A 17,097-nucleotide genomic window follows, 5' to 3' on the forward strand; every position below is an offset into this window, starting at 1 on the left:
TACTCTGTTCCTATCTAGATTCCTGCAAATGTGCCTGGGAAGCCACTGAATAATTCTCTCTCTCTCTCTCTCTCTCCCCCTCCCACTCCCTTCTCTCTCTTTCTCTCCCTTACCCCTTAATGCTGCCTTTCAAATAAATAAATATTTTTTAAATAATCCAAGTCATAATTAAATAGGTGGAATAAATTCTTGTGTTCTATTGTACAGCAATGGGTCTATGTTTAATTTCAAAACAGGTAGTAGATAAATTTTTAGATGTTCTTTCTACTAGTAAATGATAAATATTTGAGGTGATGGATATGTGCATTAGCCTGATTTAATCATTCCACAATGTACACTTGCTTAGAAGTTTCATACTATACTCCTTAAACACACACAATGATTATCTGTCAGTTAGAAATAAAACCTTAAAGTTGTCCCTAGGATCACTGCCACGGTTCCTCAATCTTGACCACGCATTTACGTAAAAAAGCACCAGAAGATTGGGGGCAGGGCAGAGGCTGTCCATGTCTGTCCCTTGTCCCAAGGACTGATCTGAAGTGGGACCCAGACATCAGTATTTATTTTTAAAACTTCTCAGGTAGCTCCCATGTGCAGCCAGGGTGGAGAAGCTCTAATCTAAAGCAACAATTGCTAACTGCTGGCAGCTGTAATAGAGTCTTGTCACATGTGTCAAAAATAGAGATTGCTAAATTCTAGCAGACACACTGAATTCACTCCCTCAGGGTGGGATACAAAAATACGCAGAGTTAAGTTTCATGCATATCCAAGTTTGGGACATTTTGATATGACACTTGCTACTTGAAGTGCAGACTTGCAACTCCTCAGAGTCGATTGGCAATGCCACATCCAGCGCCCAGCTAAGAGCTTCTGAACTAGAACCTGCACTTGAACAGCCTTAGGTGATAGGTGGGCATTTTGCACGTCTGTTAGGACACCACTTGGGATGCCCACTTCTCGTATGACAGTGTCTGGTTGGTGTCCTGGCTCCTCTGCTTCCAACCCAGTTCCTGCTAATGAGCTTCCAGAGAGGAAGCAGCTGATGACGTAAGTACTGGGGTTCCAGCCACTCCCAGGGGAGACCCAGATTCAGTTCTGAGCCCTTGGCCCAACTCTGGCATTGCAGACATCTAGGGAGTGAACCAGCAGATAGAAGGTCTCTCTCTGTCTCTCTCTTTCCGTCTGTCTTTCTGTCTCTCTGCTTTTCAAATAAGATTTTAAAAATTAATTAATTTAAATAAATAAAAAAATCCGTAAGTATTGAGCAAACCTTGAATTCATTGATTTAGATGCCTGCACCCTACATCTATGTACCTGGATCTGATTCCAAGTTCTGGTTCCTGAGTCCAGTTCCCTGCTAATGCAGATCCTGGAAGGGAGTGGTACTCACTGGAGTGACTGGGATCCTGCCACCTACACGGGAGACCTGGATTGAGTTGGCGGTTCTCGACTTTAGCCTCAGCCCAGCCTGGGACATCATAGGCACTGGGGGAATGAACCACCATCCCTGTCTCTCTGCCTCTCAAGTATTTAAATAAAAATTTACAAAGTTTGTCAGCTGATCCCCAAGTGAATGAATGCACCCATCTTCTACGTCCTTTCCTTCCTTTTGTGGATGGCCCCTTAATGGAGCTGAGGAAGAAAACGGATTCTGTCCCGGTTGCCCCTCTTCCAGTCCAGCTCTCTGCTGTGGCCCTTGAGGGCAGTGGACGATGGCCCAGGTCCTTGGGCCCTGCACCCGCATGGGAGACCAGGAGAAGCACCTGGCTCCTGACTTCGGATCAGTGCCATTGGAGGGTGAACCAACGGCAAAGGAAGACCTTTCTCTCTGTCTCTCTCACTGTCCACTCTGCCTGTCAAAAATAAAAGAGAGAGAGAGACAGAAACAGAGACAGAGAGGTCCTCCATCGGCTGGTTCACTCCCCAGATGGTCACAATAGCCAGAGTTGTACCGATCCCAAGCCAGGAGCCAGGAGCTTCTTCCAGGTCTCCCATATGGGTACAGGGGCCCAAGGACTTGGGCCATCCTCTACTGCTTTCCCAGTCCACAGCAGAGAGCAGCCAAGACTCGAACTGGCCCCCATATGGGATGCCAGCATTGCAGGTGGCGGCTTTACCTGCTGTGCCACAGCGTGGGCCCCAGGCTAATTTAATTGACCTCAGTAATCATTCACTATGTGTATGAATATCAAAACATCATATTGTACACCTTACATTTATACAACAAAACACTTTCTGAGACACAAGTAGAAAAGATGATTTCATTTTCATACAAATCACCGTAGAAAGGAGTAGTTCCAAGCACTAGCAGATGTTTTCAGATATTTTAAAAAGTGGTCGGATACACACACAAATTCTGGATTGCTGATGGCGAGGGAAGACACAGAGTGGCAGTGGGAAGGGAAAGAACTTCCCTAAAAACAGAAAACATGATCAGTAAGGCAGTGCTGCCCAAGGCACAGGGCAGGGTCAAGGCAGGTCAAGGGATCCTCCCTCTGTTGTATTAATTTAGTTCTTCCTTTGGAAAGGCACACCACCCGGCATCACCACTGTCACACTGGAAGCCCCCAGACCCTTTGCCAGCAGGAGTCCAGTGTAGGCTGACACCCAGAGGGCTCAGCTTCCAGCAATTTCCAATTGTCCTCCAGGTCCCCCGGGATCTCCATGGGAAAGGACCAGAGCTTAGCTGCTCAGAGCACCACACTCTACCCCACCCACCCGCCACAAGCCTCAGATTCAAAGGATACACATTCCACAATCAGGAACCAAGGAGGGAATTCTGAAGTTTAACAGTAACCCAATAAAATTCACATAGCCATCACTAGCTTTGTCTAAAATGGGTTATTTGGACATGCCTTTTCAATGTCGCAAATATTCATTATGTAAGAGGACTTCGAAAATCCATGAAAAGTGAATTGAAAAGTTAAGTCTATTCTGAACCAACATAGTGAGATCCATGTGTATGAGGGGTTTCCAAAAGTTCACGACAATGCATGTGAAGGAAAAATCACATGGATTTCAAAAAATCTTGCACCAAAATCAACCCATCTTTTCATTCCACTTTTCCATGAGCATGTGAAATGCCTTCCTAAAGTTAGGTTTGGTTTGGGAATTTAGTTTTACTCAAAAGTTTGCCCTGTTTTTCACCTGAATTGGTTTCTTATCAAACATGAAGCTACATATTTCTCATCGGCAAAAAAACATCAGACCCTCCAAGCTAACTATTTGGTCTGTGAGGCCTCTTGTGCTGGCACCTATAAGTGGAATACGGGTGTCACACCTACAGCCACCTGCACACAAATGTACACACCTGTGCGCGGTTCGTCTGCACTAAGCTCGGGTGAGTGGGGCTCCCTTTGGCTCCATTCTTCTTCTCTTAGGATGAATGGAAAGAGGATGAGGTGACAAAGTGAGGGGGTTGGTGAATCCGAACAGGACCTAATTCCAGCTTATCCCACCCCAAGCAAGTCGCCCCTACCACCTTCTGTATCCTGGTGTTGGAGCCAAAACCCTGGGAGTCATTCATTCTTCATACCTCCACAGTCATGTCTAAACCCTACTACCCCTACCAACAGAACGTGTCAGGTACATCCACTCTTCTGCGTCTCTACGCCCATCTTATCATGCTAAGCCACAACCATCTACTGCCCAGACTACTGCAACAAGCGCCCCATTGATGTCACACTCCTCCCTCCAGCACTTGAGCAAATAACTGTTGGAATCAGCTTTGTTCACCCCACTAAGAAAATAATGCAAATTTCTTCCCGTGCATCGTAGGCACCTGTCTCTCCATCCTTGCCTCAGACCTTGTTTTCGCTTTTTGCCTCCTGTAATCCAACTGCACTGGTTTTTAAGTTTCACAAGCTAGCCATTAGCCCTCTCTGCTCTCTTTAAGACAATTCATGCGTTTTCTCCGTCCGAAATACTCTTCTTCCCATGCTTCATTAGACACTAACACCATCTCCCTAACAAGACTACCCTGTTACACATGTCCATAACATCTTCTTCTTTTTGTTCAAAATGCTTGCTACAATTTGCAGTCCTAGATTTGATGTGGTTTTAATGACTGCCTGTCTCCCCTACGAATCTGAGATCCATGGCATCAAGATCCAAATCTTTTTGTTCCTCTCTGCACACCACAAATGCTTGTTGAGTGACCAAATCAAAGAAAAAATTCTGATTCCTATTAAATCACACACTCAATAAATCATTTTAGAGCAATGCTCAGACATTGTCAAGAATGTAGGTAAGGGCCACACTAGGTATATTTCTTCAAGTAACTTAAAATACTATATAAAAAAACTGGGCTTCCCAGTAGATTTCCTAGTACTCTGAAACTTACGAATTTACATCAGAGTCTGTACCATGTTTTTAGATTCGTCTTCTGTGTGAGTGATGTCGATAGATGTCTTTCTTTTTCTGAGGACAGCAGCAGCAGAACATTCCTGGAGCATATATGGCACATTTCATTTCGTCTAAATAAAACGTTGGTACAGATGGCCAAACAAAAGCATAAATAATTTATATGTCACGCGCACATCCAGAGTGCTGATGTCTGCTGTGTGCACTGCCCGCTGCTATGTCAATAATGGAATGCAAGGCTGCTCACGAAAGCACACCTTCCTTCTAGAAGTCTACAGCGATAGAGCAGGTGTGCAGACGTAGAATTCGTAGCTTCCACAAAGAGGCTAATTATTATCTAATAACACTGGCAACATTCAGCCAGACCATCACTGTGGGAGTATGAAATATGCAGAAGCTGTTAATTTATTCAAACTTGTTCAGCTGTCAGCAAAGATAAAAATATGCCTTGACTTTTCATCTCCTTCAAGATCAAAGGTACATTTTTAAGTCCCTGTGTTTCTTTGATGGCGTTAACTTCATCGTTTTTCCATCTTGCCACAATGATTCAGAATGCATGAGATACTTTAACATCTGTTTCTGAAATTCTGATGTAGGAACAGTAGCAGTTTTGCTACACAAAATATTTCCCTACCCAAAAAAAAAAGTGTTTAACAATTCAAAGATACTACTTTTAATGACTGCTGTTTGGTTCACATGAAAATGAGTTTCTAAAAAGTATACCGGTCAGAATTGTCAGAAGCAAAATAGAATTATTCCAGTGGCCTACGTGACTCATAGTCTCATAACACAACAGAAAAACTTTGGCCTTTATTTAGATAATGACAAATTTTGCTGAATTTTATTAAAATGAAATGTCTTAAAATAGCTGAACTGTAAAATATACACTATCTAATCTCAGGGAGTAAAAGCTAAATAACTCAAGATGTATTTATCAGGAGGAAGAAAGGATCACAAATAAGCAAACACCTTTGCAGACGACACGCATCTCATCTGGAAGTACCTTCTTGAAAGCTAACTTTAACACAAACAATTATGGCAAGACAAACAGTTAAATCTTTAATTCAAAGACTTTCCCAACTTGCACACATGATTTAAAAAAAAAAAAAAAAAAGAACAAACAGAAGAGAGGTTGTTCTGAATACATTACAATCCAATTAATTTTCTAAAGCTTTGTCCTTTTTATTTTTTAATTTCACTTGTCTATAAAACAGGAGCTAATTGTTCGAGGAAAAGACATAGGCCTACAAACTCAATTCACTTTTCTCTTCTGGCCAGATTTCACTGTGCCTGTTAGAAAAGAGAGCTGACACTTTAGCTTTCTTCTAGGGCTTCTCCAACAACTGTCAGATCGTGTGGTGAACAGACTGATGCCTCCTTGCCCTAAACAGATTTCTTTACTTTGGGAGAGATAGAATGGGTAGGGGTGGGGTTTTGGTTTTGTTTTTTTCTCCAAATAGGTAAATCTTGGATAAAGTAAACTCAAATGGTTTTAAACTGGGATATACCAGCTCGTGACTTGGAAAAGTCTCAGTCACTTAATATTTCTGCTTTCTTCAGGTTAAAAAAAGAAAAAAGTCTTCCCTTCCTCACGTTACCTAAAGAAAATAAGAAGAGGTGAATATTTATTTATTATTTTTTAAAGATTTATTTATTTACTTGAAAGTCAGAATTACACAAAGAGAGAAGGAGAGGCAGGGGAAGGCGGGGGGGTCTTCCATCCACTGGTTCACTCCCCAATTGGCCACAACGGCCAGAGCTAAGCTGACCCATGCTAGGAGCCAGGAGCTCCCACACAGGTGCAGAGGCCCAAGGACTTGGGCCATCTTCTACTGCTTTCCCAGGCCATAGCAGAGAGCTGGATCAGAAGTGGAGCAGCCAGGACTTGAACCGGTGCCCATATGATATGCCAGCACTGCAGGTAACGGCTTTACCCGCTGCGCCACAGTGCTGGCCCCAAGGTAAATACTTATTAAGCCCTTACTTTGATGAAGCACCACAGTAAGGAAAGCTTCCTCGAATCTTTCCTGCAACCCTGCAAGGCAGACATCAACATCCGGGAGCACCTTACTGTCACTGTGGGGGAAAGGGCTGGGCCAGGACAGGAGCCCACGTCACCAGGAACTCAGCACCTTCGCTCTATCCACCCCAGCAGCACGCCTGAGACAACTCAGAAATGCCACCCCAGAGGTCCAGAGAGACGGCCGGTTCCCTAGACCACGGCTGCTCTTCCAGAACGAACCCATCATGAATGAAGCGAGGGACTGAATGGCACGTTTTCTTCCGCAGCTCCATTAAGGGGCCAGCTCTTGTCTTTCCAGCTGGAGTTCTTTCTCTGGCCCATCCTAAGTGTGTACATTGCCTGTACAGGATGTGGGTTTGGGATGCGTCTGTCAATAGGCATGAAATCACTTACTGGACACACAGCGCCTACCGGAGGCACCAAAAATGACCCGGCAAAACTCAGACCCCTAAGACTTGATACTATGGTCGGGATGTCAAAGATGACCCTACGATTTGTAGATAAGGACACAAAATAGTAAAGGCACCTGTGACAGATGTAGGCAAATATCAAAGAAAGTCACCATGTGAGGCCAGAAGGCCAAAAATCAATTCAATCCCGGCCACACTTCGTCTTAGATGCCTTCGGGGAAATACAACGAAATCCAATGTGGCACTGGAAACCCAGGACTAGAACCCAGAAAAGTCAGAGGTTGAATGATGGCCGAGGGCGCACCTGCTCTAGAAGTGAGAGATGGAAGGCACCCCGAGAGCATCTGAGCATCTACGCATTCTTTTTTTTTTTTTTTTTTTTTTGACAGGAAGGGTTAGACAGTGAGAGAGAGAGACAGAGAGAAGGGTCTTCCTTCCATTGTTTCACCTCCCAAATGGCCTCCACAGCCTGCGCGCTGCACTGATCTGAAGCCAGGAGCCAGGTGCCTCCTCCTGGTCTCCCTTGCGGGTTCAGGGCCCAAGGACCTGGGCCATCCTCCACTGCCCTTCCAGGCCACAGCAGAGAGCTGCACTGGAAGAGGAGCGACTGGGACAGAATCCGGCGCCCCGACCAGGACTAGAACCTGGGGTGCCAGCGCCGCAGGCAGAGGATTAGCCTATTGAGCCGCAGCGCTGGCCACATCTAGGCATTCTTTAGCAGAGAAAGCAAAGGAGGGGAGGAGGGAAGAGAAGTGCGGGATCTCGGGGCAGTCACAGACGCTGCAGGACGCAGGGGAGAGTAGTTTCCAATCCTGCAACGCCTTGGGATTGCAAGAATGCCCTCTGGTAACTTTCCAGAAAGCTGCAGCCCTACGGAACTGATAGAAATTAGTTGCACAGAGGTGCAGAAGGAAATCGCGACTACAGATGAGAAGCATCAACTACAGAGTTAAAAATGAAATGGCAACAACGATGAAAGGCTCTGAGGAGTACTTGCTCCATGCCAGAAACCGTGCTCTGCCCTTCGCATGTATCATCTCAATTAATCGTCAGTCTAAACCACCAAGCTGGATACCATCCTGCCTAATAGTTTACAAATGAGCCACTAAGGTACCATTAAGGAAGTCAGAGAGCTAGGGGAAGCCAGTATTCTACTGCAGGCCTCCAGAAATGAACCGATACCCCAGCTGGCCCTCACGGAGCAGACGGAGAAACGCTGTGTTTGTCATGACGTACACTAGGTCAGAGCCTAGCACACAGTAAGCACTCAATCAGGTTGCGTTGCATTAGTCAACAAGTGACTGGGAAGGGAACAGGGGCCAGACACCGGGGTGGGAGCTGTTCCTGGAGACCCTATTCTGAGAGTATTTAAGCCCATTATAGAATTCCTCCATTCCTTCAATGCTATAAATCTATGAAAATAAACTCAATTTGTCAGAAATCAAAAAGAAGCAGACAGAAACAGCTCACAGAAAACAGTGGGACAGAGATTAACATTTCCCTCTGGATCCAAGTGCCTTATTCAAGGTAGAGTTAAATTTGGCAAATCTGGGGCCGGCCCTATAGTCTGTTTGAAAACAAACAAACAAACAAACAAAAAAAACCCACCAGAATCTATTTCCCTTATCTGCCCGATTCTGCTCCCTGAGGCAAAACTCTCTCACTAAAGCAGGGGATGATCGATTTGCAGGGCTAAGACATCAATAACTCCTACCTGCAAAGTTGTTGACAAATAATCTGATTAGAACCTACAAATTTGTAAACAGTTCTTTCTTGTCTAAAAGAAGTCTAGCTTTTCAGCCTTTGAAGACTGAAATAGAAGTGGTAGAAAACACTTGGGCTGTACGAAGACATAAGAGGCCGGCGCTGTGGAGTACTGGGTCAAGCCACTGCCTGCAGTGCCAGCATCCCATGGGGCGCCGGTTCGAGTCCCAGCTGCTCCATTTCCCATCCAGCTCTCTGCTGTGGCCTTGGGAAAGCAGCAGGAGATGGCCCAAGTGTTTGGATCCCTGCCATCCATGTGGGAGACCCAGATGAATCTTCTAGCTCCTGGCTTCACCCAGTCCTGGCCATCGTGGCCACTTTGGGAATGAACCAGCAGGTGGAAGATCTTCCTCTCCCTGTCTCTCCCTTCTCTCTCTGTAACTCTGAATTTTGAATCAATCAATAAATAAATCTTTGAAACAAAGAATAAGAGACAGGCTTATGACTGCTTACGTGATTTATCTGCTCTGCCCCCTAGAACATGACTTCTGCTTTGAGCTCTGTCCGTTAACTGAATGTGTTCTACTATGCAATGATGTGTACAGGCTCACCTGATACATTTGATCAGCATTATTTGGGAAAATCAATTACAAATTTGGTTACTTCAGGAGACAAAAATCAAAAACCATTCATTCAATTGGGACCTACTGCTCAGCAGAGAATATAAAAGTATTTGTAAGGTAGGACCTATATCTTTGAGGAGTTTAGTCCATATACCAAAATCGTCATAACTTCCCAGTGCTATGTCGTCATAACTAAAAACCGTTTTTAGTTATGCACCTGAGCTCAAACTTCAAATAGCCTATTTCTTGCAGTTCATAAGACTTCACACTTAACTATATTTCTCTGATGGAACCAGACCCAAAGAGAGAAATTCATTTTCAGAAACATTTCAAACAGCTTTCCACCCATTCTTCTCTCCTGAATGATTTTATTCTTTATTGAATTTTCTCATCTTTACCTTTATTGCTTTTATTTGATAATAGCATTGCATGCTTTCAGCACGTACGTCATGGTGTACATTGTCGAATGGTAAAATGTAGCTAAGTTAAAAATGCATTATATCACATGGTCATCATGTTTGTGGTGGGGACAGACAATATTCACCTTCTTTACCTACTTGGAGACCATGCGAATACCAACTATAGTTGCCTTGTTATACAAAATTCCTCTCAACTGTAGGTTTGTGGTCCACTCCCCAACTACCCCAGCCTAGGGTAAGCACTGTTCTACTCTCTTCTACTGTGAGACCAAGCTGTCATCATCTTCCATGGGAAAACAAAACTATTATCAGAAATCTATCCAAATACAAAGGGATTTCAGTAAATTCATGGAAAACCAAAGTGAAACCAAGTCAGTTTGTTTGAATGGGAAGAAAAATGTAATCATACATACAAGAGGTCTTCAAAAACTTTGTGGAAAATGCATGCCTTGAAAAGCACAGATTTCAACATTTTTTGCACCAAAATAAACTTCGCTTCATTTTACAAACTTTATAGGTACTCTCATATATCTATTAGGTAATAGGATACACATATCACCAAGTACTAAAGTGATATCTAAAATACACACTGATTTATATGAAAATAGTTATCACAGCCTTCAATCAAATATCTTTCAAGACTTAGGCTTTCAACTAAGAATTTTTATATTGCATAAAATGAGGCCATTTAAATGACTCTTTTCAGTCATTCCTAGGCGATCAAAAGGACCCACGCCATATTTTATTAAGCTAGAATACTGTTTGAAACATGCTGAGGTAGCAGGTAAAGCTGCCACCTGCAGTGCCGGCATCCCATATGGGTGCCTTTTCGAGACCTGGCTGCTCCACTTCCGATCCAGCTCTCTGCTATGGCCTGGGAAAGCAGTAGAAGATGGCCCAAGTCCTTGGGCCCCTGCACCTGCATGGGAGACCTGGCAGAAGCTCCTGGCTTCTGGCTTCAGATTGGTGCAGCTCTGACCATTGCAGTCATTTGGTGAGTGAACCAATGGGTGGAAGACCTCTCTCTCTCTCTCTCTCTCTCTCTCTCTCTCTCTCTCTCTGCCTCTCCTTCTCTCACTGTGTAACTATTACAAATAAATAAATAAATATTTTTTAAAGACTCCCTTCTTTAACCTCAATTTCTGCAACAATTATCACTGATTTTATATTGTGAAGTATTATTCATGCTTATTTGATGTCACGACACATCTTCTACTCATAAAAGTAGTGCTTAGTGTATTTTAATTTTTCCCATTAAAACAAATTTGGTTTGAGCCATTTCAAAGTATTTGTCGATGCATGGTTTCTAATCTAGTCAAAAGAGAAAAAAAAAATCCTTAAACCTGATGGGAAAATAAAACTTCCTAAAGTAATGTATCCTCAATCATATCTCTTTTGGAGTTTAATAATTTGGAAAACTTTGAGGATGCCTTATTTTAACCTTTTTTTTTATTTTTAAAATTTGTGTCACAACAAAATACTAGAATCACATACTATTCTAAGGCAGTAGCTATAAATCTGTGAACTATCTTTCTAAAACAATTAAACACTGGCATGAACTGTTTATCCGTCATCAATTTAATATAAATTATAAAGATATCTGACAGAGGAAAAATGTTGTTGATATAGGGAAAAGACAGTTTTCCTCCCAGAATAAAGAACTTTTTACACAGCTTTCTTCTACAAAACTTTGTATTTCATATCTATCGCCAAGGCAATGAAATTGTGTATAACAACAAAACGTTGTTCAGCTGCTAAAGTAAATGCTCAATTAGTCTAAAATATATTTATACTTTTCTTTACAAAGCCATTTTTATTAATATCACATTCATTTAGTTGCTCACTGCCAACTAAAATGAATTACGATCCTCAGAAGCAACAAATACCTTTCTTCACTTAATTTTCCTGTAGGTTTTACATTTTAGATATTTTCTTCCAGGAGCAAGAACCAACTAGAACGACCCCTCAACCAGATTTGGGGGCACTGGGGACCAGAATAAGAAAATACGCTTGGTTCACCTGTGACAGAACCAACAGCGACCTCTTGTGGTGAAGACTAACTACAGGCCGGGGGTGGACGACAGCACCTCTTCCTAGGCTACGGTCTAGAGGAGGCGGAAGCATTGTTCCTCCAAGCTAGGAAACAGCCGTTATCCACCATGAAAGTAGCAGATCAACAATGACTAACCTGAAGGGTTTGCACAGAAATCTACTTAGTCACTGTCAATTACAATAATCAGAGCTACTCTTGTCTATTAGAGCGCAGTGTTTTCAGGAGCTTCTTTTAAAAAAGATCTGTAAGAGATGGCTAGGGAGATGACTGCCTAGCACATCTGACTTCTGCATTCAGATGGAAGACCCAGAGGTAATTCTGAGTAGGACAATAGTGTCCTGGGGAAAGCAGCCCTCTAGTCAGCAACACACTGCATCTGTTATGTAACGCAGCGTGGGTTCTGAAGCCAGGAGGATGCTCTGGCTTATTTATAAACATGATCTAGGAAGTGGTCAGTATCAGTCCAACCTCATGGACACTGTAAATGTCAAAGCGCTATATTATAAGACCTGGGTCAACCGATGTATTGAAAGTACTATGTGGTTTTATCAATATTTCCTGAATAGCATCTTATATGTCAAAACATTTGCAGGAAAAAAATATCAATTTTATAATTAAAACCAAAAAAAATCCATTTGTTTTGCAGTATTTCTTTTGAAATGAATAATACTTAAAAGTTGTTAACGTTTGTTTTCTTTTTAAAACACCAATTCTTGATTTCTCCTGTGAATTTCGTTGAAGACCTCAGTTTTGATAAGTACCAATTACAGCCCAAAAAATCATGTTGTAGTTTCCTACAAGCAGGCGATGGCTGAGGGAAAAAAAAAAAAAAAAAAAAGGACTTGTACAGGTTGGCCACCTCCAGCCAAATCGGAAAGTTTTGTCCCTGGAGCTTCTTTCTTTGAAAGGTGAGAGGCTCATAAGCTGCTACTTCCTCCATTTCCTTCTTCCCTCCGGCCCCCTTTTTGCTCCAAAGAGGAAAACACTAACAGCAGAAAAAGACGTCCAATGTCTCAGGCTGCTCAAAATACTAAAGAGTGAACTTCTAATAAAAAGATATTTATCATTTTTCAAAGTGTCAATCAAGTTTCCTGTCACCCAAAATGATTTTGTTTGCAAAACAGTCAAAGACAACCTATGAAGAAGCCACAGTGCTCAAAAATCTAATCACCCCAAAGGACTAAGAAGTGGGTGTGTCTCTTGCATTTAAAACTCTACCTAAAAGTCCCCAACATAATCACTTTCTTTTCATGTACTTAACCTCTTACATACAAGCTTAAGGCTCCCTAGAGCCAATTGATATTGATGAATAGACTGCATAAGTAAATGAAATTTAAATAAGGAATGTTCCAGACACAGAGGCAGTGGGTAAACACTTCTAGGAGACGCTGCTCAGAATTCACTGTGCTATTCCCAAACCTTCCCTTCTTGCCAACTTCTTTCGATCCCACCAGCCAAAGATGGATCTGAACAGCACCACTGCACTCAGACCTTCCCAACTTCTGGGAGCCTAACGTGTTCCTGGCAGTCACTAGAACCTCACGTGAAGAACCATCGTGAGTCCTTTGGCTTGTCTAAAAGTGCATTTAACTCTCTAAGATTTACTTTTATTTATGTGTAAGGCACAGTAGCAGAGTTTGACTTCTAAAACTAAAGAAAGAAATTCCCAACTCCCCCTCATTGGCGATTTGGCTATAAATAGTGTGGGTGTATCCATCCAATTCAATGGCCCTCATTATTTTATTTTATAGACTTTGAATCACCAGTAACAACCTGAAATGCTTTCTCCTAACAGAGTCAACTAAATCAAGAAAATAAAAATCCACTCTCTGGAGGTGTAAAAATAACAGCAAATGGGCTGTCCCTGTTTCTCCGGAGCTCAGGGCATGGGACTGTTACTCTGGGAAATTGCACCTGAGGAGCTTGGACGTTTCTTAGGAAATCCTCAGATCTAAGAGCTGTTCTCAGATACCTCCCACATCTCGTTCTTGTGTTGTGCACCCAGAAAAAGTTCTGTGATGGATTTCTAACTGGCTGAAACTTCAGCTCACAAGATATCCATGGACAAAAACTCAAGTCTGATGTTTCCTCTCTCTCTCTTTCCATCTCTTTCTCTCTCTCTCTATCTCTCCTACCCCCATCCCTCTCTCTGTGTAGGTGTGTATTTCTATGTTTTTCTACATCCTCTTCTATTCTTTGTGGCTGAGAGAGAGAAAAGAAAGAAGAGTGGATCTGCTTCCCCTGTGCCCGTGCAGGTGTCTGGGTGGATGCCTGACCTCTGGCTGTCCAACTGTGTACTTCTGCATGAGTTGTGGGTCTCTCTGCACCTGCTCACATGTTTCCTGACTCTCTGTGAGATCTGACCTTGTCACAGGAAGAGATAGCACTCCAGAAAGAGAATCTTTTCCTGAAGTGCAGGTAGCTAGACAATCCCAGCCTCAACCTCTTTGATTCTGTCCTTTCTTCTCCCCTAAAGCCCTGCCAACACTTCACTTTCGATGTTGTTCAGTCAGTGAATAATGAACTCTTCAATGTCACAAACCTGATCCATCTGTTAGACTCCTGCAGGGAATTTCTCTGTTAGTCTCAATTAAACAATTTCTCGGGATGAATTTGTCTATTTCTCTGCCAATTCATATAGAAACAACACAAACCGTGGGATATTCCCACAGGAATGTGCAGACCAATTTAATGCAGTGATTCGCTCTTTCTGAGGTCTTCCCCTTTAAAAAAAAAAAAAAAAAAAAGGACTGAGACCCTGTTGGGGATTTATCACACAGACACATGCACCAACTCCAAGTCTTTAACAATTCAAAAAAGGCTCGGGGTTTTTTTGGGGGTCAGAGCCTTCCATGTTAGCCACAGACAACTAGAGGTGGCATTTGAAAAAGCCAAACAGAGGGAGTTCATTGTCACTTGGTGTTTCCTATGGAAAGAAACATGCAAGTATGAGAAAGGTCCACTACTCATTCATTTGGACGGTGGATGTGAAACACCAGCCTAGAAGCCAACACTTCAAAGCCACATAAGGTTCAGTCTTGACTGAATAACAAGTTGCACCCAATGCCACCTTATCAGTACACTTCAGCAGATAGATTCATGTCTTTCCCTTCACCAAGCTTGTGACACAGAACTTGCAGGGGTTACATTTGGAGGCCTTCTCTGGAAATTCCTCTCCCAGACCTAATTCCGTGGTGTTGAAATAATCAGAGTGAGAAAGCCAAACCGAGACGGAGACCTTGAACAGCTGATTCCAGTAACCCTTAAACTCTCCCACACATATTGTTTTACTAGTACTCTCCCCTTGTATTGTGGCTACACTGAGGTAATGTATGATATCGCTACAATAAGATAACGCACAAGTGTAGAAATGGCCTACCCTTGGAAGTTACATTGTATATGATCATGCATATTGAAAATGCACAGGGAATCACACTGGGGTGGCTAAAGAGGAATCCCAGGCCATTGTCCCACTGGCTATTCTTTCTACCTCAGATACAACACTGCTGCCCCTGCACCAAAGCGGAAGAAATAAAGACACAAGCCTCAAATGAAAAACCAAATCCCAAGCCAGAGATTAGGGTACTCAAACACAGTCAGTGCCCAATCAGAAGGATTTGCAAGCCAGGTGGAAGAAGAGCCCCTAATCTAGAACTAGCAGAGCCTAGTCTACCCACTCGGAGAAAGCATCTGCTTATTTCATCATCTGCTATCCTTCGAGGGCTCCTCTGTCTTGTCCGCCAAGCACAGAGCATCTTGAAAACAGGAGACGTGTCTTAACCATTTCCTTATCCAAAGGACCCACCGAGTGTCCGTTGCATTACAGTGCCCAAATAAATATCAATAATGAATTATGGAGCTGCACAGATCAAGTCCATCTGTGTGCTCCAAGCGCTGTGTCTTCCATAAACAAAAACGTCTTCTTGTAATTCTCCAAGCAGGGGGTCGCAAAATAAAACAACAGGCCCCTGCAGGAAAAACTTGAAGGGATGGCCCGCATAGGTTGCTTATGAAGTTGAGCATAATTTTGTAGAAAGACTTTAAACAAGTGGAAGATGTAGATTTCAGCCAAAGGCAAAGTTTATAAGGTCTTCCAGTGTGAGAGGCAGACCCATGCTCGACAGGAATATCTTGTGGGAACCGAATTCATAAAAGGATGGCATCTGAAAACACCCTCAGGCAAAAACACCTTTACAGCAACAGCAAAGGACAAGAGCACAGTGCAAAAAATGTCTTTGCTCCCTGCACAGTCCTCCTGCTTCACTCTAATGCAATGCATCATATAGACCAAGGTACAATCAAAAAAAAAAAAAAATAGCAAACTTTAAACACAAACGCGACCGTCCGCCCAAACTGCCTCTCCATCTGACAAGCACTCTGTTAGGTGGTTCAAGTTCGCCTGCTCTCCCCGGCTCCGGGTCTCTCTCAGCCCTGTGCCCACCGGGGCCAAAGCATGCCCAACTCTGGGGAACCCCTTTCCGCTGACTTGGGAGAATTTGGGTAATGCCTGCAGCCTGCCTGGGAGAAACCGTGGGAGAAGGATGAGCAAGGAACAGATCCTCCATCCGAGGGAAAGTCAACTCGCTTCTAGCTCAGCCTCCACCGGACCCACCCCGCCGCCTACCCCGGGTCTGGGCTCTGGGCAGGTGGGAGACGCCGCGTCCGTCCCCCCAGCAAGGGGACACAACTAACTTTCCTCCACCGCCTCGCCCCCTCCGCCCACCCCAAGCCGCCTCCACCAGGTAAGGCAGCCTGCAGCCCCCTCCCCCCTTTGGGCAAGGGACCGGGTGGGACGGAACCTGGGGGGGGGGGGGTGTCTGGCGTGGGGGCGGCGTCCCGAACCGCAACTCTGCTTACCGCTGGAGCGCCGGACAATGTTCTCCAAAAACGTGTTCTGCGGTGCCACCAACCCTCTCTTGCCCCCCGGCATCCTGGGTCTGGAGAGCGGCGGCCAGGATCCGCGGCGGGGGAGGGGGGGATGCAGGAAGAGGAGGAAGAGGAGGAAGAGGAGGAGGAGACCGAGCCGAAAGCGGAGGGGGCGCGGCGGCGGCGGCGGGGTCCCCTGACTGTGTCTCCAGCCCGACCCGGATGAGCAGCTCTGGGGTGCAGGACCAGGCAGTTCATGGTAGTAGCGCTCCCCCGGCCGCCGCTGCCCGGACTGTGGCGGTGCCGCACACGGGGCTCGGGAGCTGCAGGCTCCGCGGGGCACAGTGCGCCTGCGCCGCCCCCGCTGTCGCTGTCCCGCCGGTGCCGGTGCCGACGCCGAGGCTGCCGCTGCCGCCGCCGCGGTGGTAGTGGTGGTGGCCCGGGAGCGGGCTCCGCATGGCTCCCGCGGCTGCCCGGCGCTCGGGGGCCGGCGCGGCCAGAGCGCCAACTCCGGCCCCCTCTCCTGCAGGTGCGCCTAGCCCAGCCGTCCCCTCCGGGCCCCCGGTCCGCCCCCTGCCCTGGCGCCGCGGGACCACAGCTGCTCGGCGCAGCCCAACTTCTGCTGGGCTGTGCGCCC

At 44.8% G+C, this 17,097-nt stretch overlaps 1 protein-coding gene across 1 annotated transcript in view; it reads right to left on the bottom strand.

The window, feature by feature from the left end:
• KCNH5 (potassium voltage-gated channel subfamily H member 5) overlaps positions 1 to 16,524 on the bottom strand; it is a 362,743-nt gene extending 346,219 nt beyond the window's left edge. Inside the window, exon 1 of the mRNA XM_062181546.1 lies at positions 16,452 to 16,524. Coding sequence (XP_062037530.1) covers positions 16,452 to 16,524 — 73 coding nt within the window. The remainder of the gene's footprint in view (positions 1 to 16,451) is intronic.
• Positions 16,525 to 17,097: the final 573 nt, after the last annotated feature.

This window comes from Lepus europaeus, chromosome 22 (assembly GCF_033115175.1).
Source record: "Lepus europaeus isolate LE1 chromosome 22, mLepTim1.pri, whole genome shotgun sequence".
Classification (NCBI taxonomy): Eukaryota; Metazoa; Chordata; class Mammalia; order Lagomorpha; family Leporidae; genus Lepus; species Lepus europaeus.